This window comes from Hyperolius riggenbachi, chromosome 2 (genome assembly GCF_040937935.1).
Source record: "Hyperolius riggenbachi isolate aHypRig1 chromosome 2, aHypRig1.pri, whole genome shotgun sequence".
NCBI lineage: Eukaryota > Metazoa > Chordata > Amphibia > Anura > Hyperoliidae > Hyperolius > Hyperolius riggenbachi.
In genome coordinates, this window is record NC_090647.1 from 401,138,031 (window position 1) to 401,144,030 (window position 6,000).

The following is a 6,000-nucleotide window of genomic DNA, read 5'->3' on the forward strand; positions in this document are numbered from 1 at the left end:
TCTTAGACATGTCTTGCCTCAAAGCGGAGAGTTACACTGGACCAGCTCTCCTGGCTGCTCTTAACAAACAGGTGGATCAGTGGCTGACCCCGCACCAGCTGAAGATCGGCAACGTGGTGTGTGACAACGGCAGCAATCTCCTTTCCGCTTTGAATTTGGGAAAGCTGACACATGTACCCTGCATGGCACATGTGCTGAATCTAGTCATTCAAAGATTTGTGTCAAAGTACCCAGGCTTAGAGGACGTCCCGAAGCAGGCCAGGAATTTGTGTGAGCATTTCAGGCGGTCTTACACGGCCATGGCACGCTTTGCGGACATTCAGCGGAGAAACAACTTGCCGGTGAGACGCTTGATATGTGATAGCCCGACTTACTGGAATTCGACCCTGGTCATGTTCTCTCTCCTGCTAGAACAGGAGAAAGTCGTCACCCAGTACCTGTACAATTACAGTAAAAGGACACAATCTGGGGAGATGGGGATGTTGTGGCCCAACAACTGGACACTGATGCGAAATGCATGCAGGCTCTTGCGGCCGTTTGAGGAGGTGACCAACCTGGTGAGTCGCAGTGAAGGCACCATCAGTGACCTGATCCCGTACGCTTACTTCCTGGAGCGTGCTGTTCGTAGAGTGGGGGATCAAGTTGTGGAGGAGCGTAAAGAGGAACAGTTACGGCAGGAACAGTTGTGGGAGCAATTTTCATCAGAACTAGATGTTTCCTCAACACCTGCAGCAGCACAGAGAGGGGATGAGGAGGAAGAGTCGCGTGGGGAAGAGGAGTCAGACTCAGATGATGAGGAAGGTGTTTCTGTGGAGGAGGAGGAGGCGGCTGCAGAAGAACAACCACAGGAGGCTTGTGCTGCTCAACGTTCCTGTGGTATTGTTCGTGGCTGGGGGGAGGAGGAGGACTTACCTGACGTCACTGAGGAAGAGCAAGAGGAGATGGAGAGTACGTCTGGATCCAACTTTGTGCAGATGGCATCTTTCATGCTGTCCAGCCTGTTGCGGGACCCCCGTATAAAAAAACTCAAGGGGAATGAGCTGTACTGGGTGGCCACGCTACTAGACCCTTGGTATAGGCACAAAGTGGCGGACATGTTACCAACTCACCAGAAGGCAGAAAGGATGCAGCACATGAAGAACAAGCTGGCAAGTATGCTTTACAATGCTTTTAAGGGTGATGTCACAGCACAGCGCAATAAAGGTACCACTACCAGTAATCCTCCTCCCATGTCCATGCAGGCAAGGACAGGACGCTCCAGCGATCTCATGGTGATGTCGGACATGCAGAAAAAAAGTCCAACGCCTCGACTTGGCGCTTCCGGATCCACCCTCCACCAATGCCTGGACCAGCAGGTAGCCGACTACCTGGCCTTAAGTGTGGATGTAGACAGTGTGAGCAGCGATGAACCCTTGGACTACTGGGTGCGCAGGCTTGACCTGTGGCCAGAGCTGTCCCAATCTGCCATCCAACTTTTGTCTTGCCCTGCCTCAAGCGTCCTGTCAGAAAGGACCTTCAGCGCAGCTGGAGGCATTGTCACTGAGAAGAGAAGTCGCTTAAGTCACAAAAGTGTTCAGCACCTGACCTTTATCCAAATTAATGAGGCATGGATCCCGGAGGGCAACTGCCCGCCCGAAGACTAAGTCAGTCCCCACACACAGCATCTCTGCCTGCAGGCCTCTTGCCTTCTTCGCCACCACCAACAGGGTCCAGGACTCCAGGCGGATTCCTGAATTTTTAAGGATGCTATACTAATTTTTCTGGTGCGTGTACATGACTGCCTAATTTTTCTGGCTGCACTGCAGCTGCAACAACAAAACAAAAGGTATGTACATGTGTCAATTCCCCTTCGTGATTATTACCTTGCCGCGGTGAAGGGGCTTGCGTATCACAATGAAGCAATGACTGCCGGCTATATCAGTGTCTCGGGGGGTGGCACACCAAAGATAATAAGATCGTTGCTTCATTGTGGACAGACCAAATTTGATCAGCTGGACAGTCACTGTTGTTCTATCATTGAGCTACCACAGCCCGGCGACCATATGGGCTTGAAAACCGCCATGGCCTGCACTCTCGCCATGGTGCGCACCAGTCCAGCACGGCCGTCACTACGCAAACAGCTGTTTGCGGTGCGTTACACAGTGGGTTTGGTGTGTCAGTGTGAAGCAGTACTCTAATTACACTTCCTGATTGATGTATACACATGCAAGATGTTTTAAAGCACTTTAGGCCTGCAATTTAGCATTCAATGTGATTTCGGCCCTTAAAACGCTGCTTTGCGTCAAATCCATATTTTTCCCCGGGACCGTTGGCATGCATTCCACTCTGCCATGCCCCCCCTCCAGGTGTTAGACCCCTTGAAACATGTTTTCCATCACTTTTGTGGCCAGCATAATTTTTTCTAGTTTTCAAAGTTCGCCTCCCCATTGAAGTCTATTGCGGTTCGCGAAAGTTCTAATTGCAGTGTTAAATCCCCCTAAAGACCAGGACATTTTTCATTAAATTGGCCACTGCACCTTTAAGGCCAATCTGCTTGGCCACACAACACAGCACACAAGTGATTCCTCCCCTTTTCTCCCCACCAACCGAACTCTGTTGGTGGGGTCTGATTGTCCCCCATATGTTTGTTTGTTTATTTATTTTTGTTTATTTGTATGTGTTTTTTTTTAAATAAAAAAGTTTTTTTTTTTTACTATTGTAAACCCCCCTCCCTCCCCCAGCCAGCCAATAATCCCCGTGATCAGCTGTCATAGGCTTCAGCCTATGACAGACGATCACCTCTGTGCCTCAGGAGGGGACAGCCGTGTCCCACAGTTGTCCCAACTTTAACTAAAATGGGCCCCATCACTAGCAGACTTTGTAGCAGCTTCACCACTGGCCAGTGGTTAGTCAGGGTTTGAAATGTTTTAGCTAAGCGCAGTAGCTAGTTGCACCTCCTCTGCTATTTGTGTGAATAGCATATAACTGTTTGCCTGTTTGATTGTTAAGAATTGTACAGCAGTGTTGTCCCTCTCTCGCCCAGTGCATTAAGGGGCAGAGCCTCTTTACGGGTGGACAGGGGAACAAACTCTATTTCTGACTGTTACACTATTGAACTGCTGTTTCTGCTTCACTAACCCACTGTTAACCCACTGTCACTAAGCTGTTGCTTTTATTTGATGCCCCCTATACCATTGTGAATCCTGTTTTACCCACACCCTTCTCACAGGGCATCTTGTCTGCCCCTAATAAAACCCCTTATAGTTATTGGTGTGTCTGAGTATTAAAGGGTCCTTTCACATGACGGGTCATCACTGGGGACAGGAGGAGAAACCAAGTCTTACAGCAACTCCTGCGGTAGTCAGTGCTACATGTGGGGGCTCGTCTTCTGAGATTCTAACCTAGCCCCTAGAGTGATGACTGCACTAGGAACAACGAGCCAGGCCAGCAAAATGGGCCCAGTCACTGCTGCCCGCTGGTGTGAAGAAGAAAATGGTGACTACAGTTCAGTGAAGTGATGGATATACCTGCTGATGGATGGACAGAGAATCAAATAGATTAAGCTATCACAGCCCTAGCACTTGATCATCGGGTGTTTGTCTTAGACACATGGACAGATCCAGAGATCTCTCACACATATGCCCCACTAGAAGTGAAAAAAGGCCTTCCCACTTGCTTCCAGAACACAATCTTACAGCTAACGGATGACATCAAAGTTCAGCTGATCCGACCAAGTCCCTCAGCCAACCACTCAGACAGTTCCAGTGAGATGTCACCAAGTAAAAGAGAGGTCTGCTCAGCCTCTGTTGACTCTATGCCCACCACCCCAGGATATCCACCGCTTCCTTTTACACTAATATGGGAAAACTGATGGAAAATTTGGTGACAAATTAATTTCAACCTATCAATTATGGGTACAGAAAACTGAAGTTTTATTCTGGGCAGATACCGGTCCCATCCAGGGAAGATGACTTTGAGACCTTGATAGACCAGGCTGCACAGGCCTTAGATGAGTGGGAGGTCTCAGATACAGTCAAGCGACAGAGGATTGTAGAGAGTCTACGTGCCCCTGCTTCAGATGTTGTCTGGAATCTTAAAAGAGACCAGCCAGGTTACACTGCCACAGAGTGGATGCCCTTCGTGATGTTTTTGGGTAGATATAAAGTTGTGTTGACTTGATACATCGGTTTGGACATACCTACCAAGAGGAAGGGGAATGCCTATCCACCTTTGTCACTCGCCTGGACAAGATCCTACATCAAGTAATCCTTAAAAAAGGAATGGCACAAGACAATGCAAGTGAGGCTTTATTGACTCAGATCCTAAAAGGAGCACAGCCTTTAGACTCTATAATGCTAAAAATTCAAATGAGAGACCGAAGTGACCTTTTCACCTACTCAAAACTGATTAAGGCCATTCGAGAGGAAGAGGCACAGTTGTCCACTAAGTCCCAGAAAATGACCACCTCTGCTGGTTCTGGGCGAAGTAGTGGGAGTGCATCTGTGTACTTAGCACAAACACCCTTGGAAGCTCCAGAAGAGATGGGAAGTAAGACCCCTTCTACTGCTGAGGCCCTCACTCAGGCGATAACCCAGATTGTGCAGTTAAATTGTACCTTACAACAAGCTTTTACTGAGATTCAGAGGTCGATGATGCAAGTGGTAGAGACCCAGGCAGGGATGCAACAGTCCATGGCTGATCTGCAGAGAGCTATTGTACACCCTACCCAGAGGGCTCACATATATCCAGAGGAAGGCCCCTAAAGAGTAGAAGATGCTCAACAGTAGTTGAGTGCTTTAATTGTGGGGACTCTGGACATTACCGAGCCCAATGCCCTAAACCCCGGCACTCTCGAACCTTAACAGAGGAAGTTCGCCAGGCACTACAGGATCTTTTACCTGCAAAGCCAGCGGGAAACTTCAGAGGGCCCTGGTGAATTAGCAATATGGGAGCCCACTTGCTTCAGACAACTCCAGCCCACACCGAAAGACTGACTGGGAAATAGTACAGGAGCCCTTGAGTAGGACATTGCACCGGATTCCTAAGAGACAGCCAAATACGCCTCCCTCAGCAATGGGCCCCAGTGTGCAGGGGAGAAATGCACGTCAATGTGAGAAGCTTGTCCATCCTTAGAAAAAAGGATCTGAAGCAGGACCAGTCAGAAGATCCCCTATGCCGACTGACCCTGGAGGCCCTAGAAAGCCAACGACCAGAGCTCCTGCAAACTGAATCTGTTGAGAAGGCCAATATGGTTTACAGAGAATGGAATCGGCAACAGCTCAGAGATGGACTGGTCTACCGTAGAGCTCCTGTTGATGATCTTGAATAAAAAGTGGCAGTTATTCCTTCCTGAAAAACACAGAGAGACAATACTAGTGGCCTTGCATGATGACCATGGTCATTTGGGAGCAGAGAGGAATCTCAGCCTAGTCAAAGATAGATTCTACTGGCCCTGCATGAGAGCTGAAGTAGAAAGCTACTGTCACTCCTATCTAGTTCCAGGCACAGGAAATACATGCACACCAACTCCATGGGGCCTTGGCTCTGTAGGTGACCCATTGGGGCAGCTCTAGTGGGCAAGGTCTTCTGCTGTATACACCGCAAGACCTTGCCCACTAGAGCTGCCCCAATGGGTCTCCTACAGAGACAAGGCCCCATGGAGTTGGTATGCATGTATTTTCTGTGCCTGGAACTAGATATGAGCGGAACAAGGAAGTATCTTAATGGTGACTTATCACTTCGCCTGATATGCCCAAGCTTTCCCCACGAGGGACCAAAAAGCTTTCACAGTAGCACAGTGGCGTACCTAGGGCATTTGGCACCCGGTGCTGGGTATTAAAAGACACCCCCCCCTTAAAAAAATGGGCGTGGCCACAACTGGCAAAAAATTGGGCGTGGTCATGACCGGATGAGGGTCGGAGCTAACTGTAATTTAAAGTATTAGCTAGTATAGTTGCCCCCAGTGTAGCTAGTACAGTTGCCCCCAGTATAGCTGCCCCAGTGAAGCTAGTATAGTTGCCC

The 6,000-nt window shown here is 49.0% G+C and overlaps 1 protein-coding gene across 1 annotated transcript in view; it reads left to right on the forward strand.

Annotated features, from left to right (window-relative positions):
- LOC137545138 (uncharacterized protein DDB_G0283697-like) overlaps positions 1 to 4,158 on the forward strand; it is a gene marked incomplete at its 5' end in the record, with an annotated part of 54,362 nt that extends 50,204 nt beyond the window's left edge. Inside the window, 1 exon segment of the mRNA XM_068266244.1 lies at positions 3,925 to 4,158. Within this exon segment, the coding sequence (XP_068122345.1) occupies positions 3,925 to 4,158 (234 nt within the window).
- Positions 4,159 to 6,000: the final 1,842 nt, after the last annotated feature.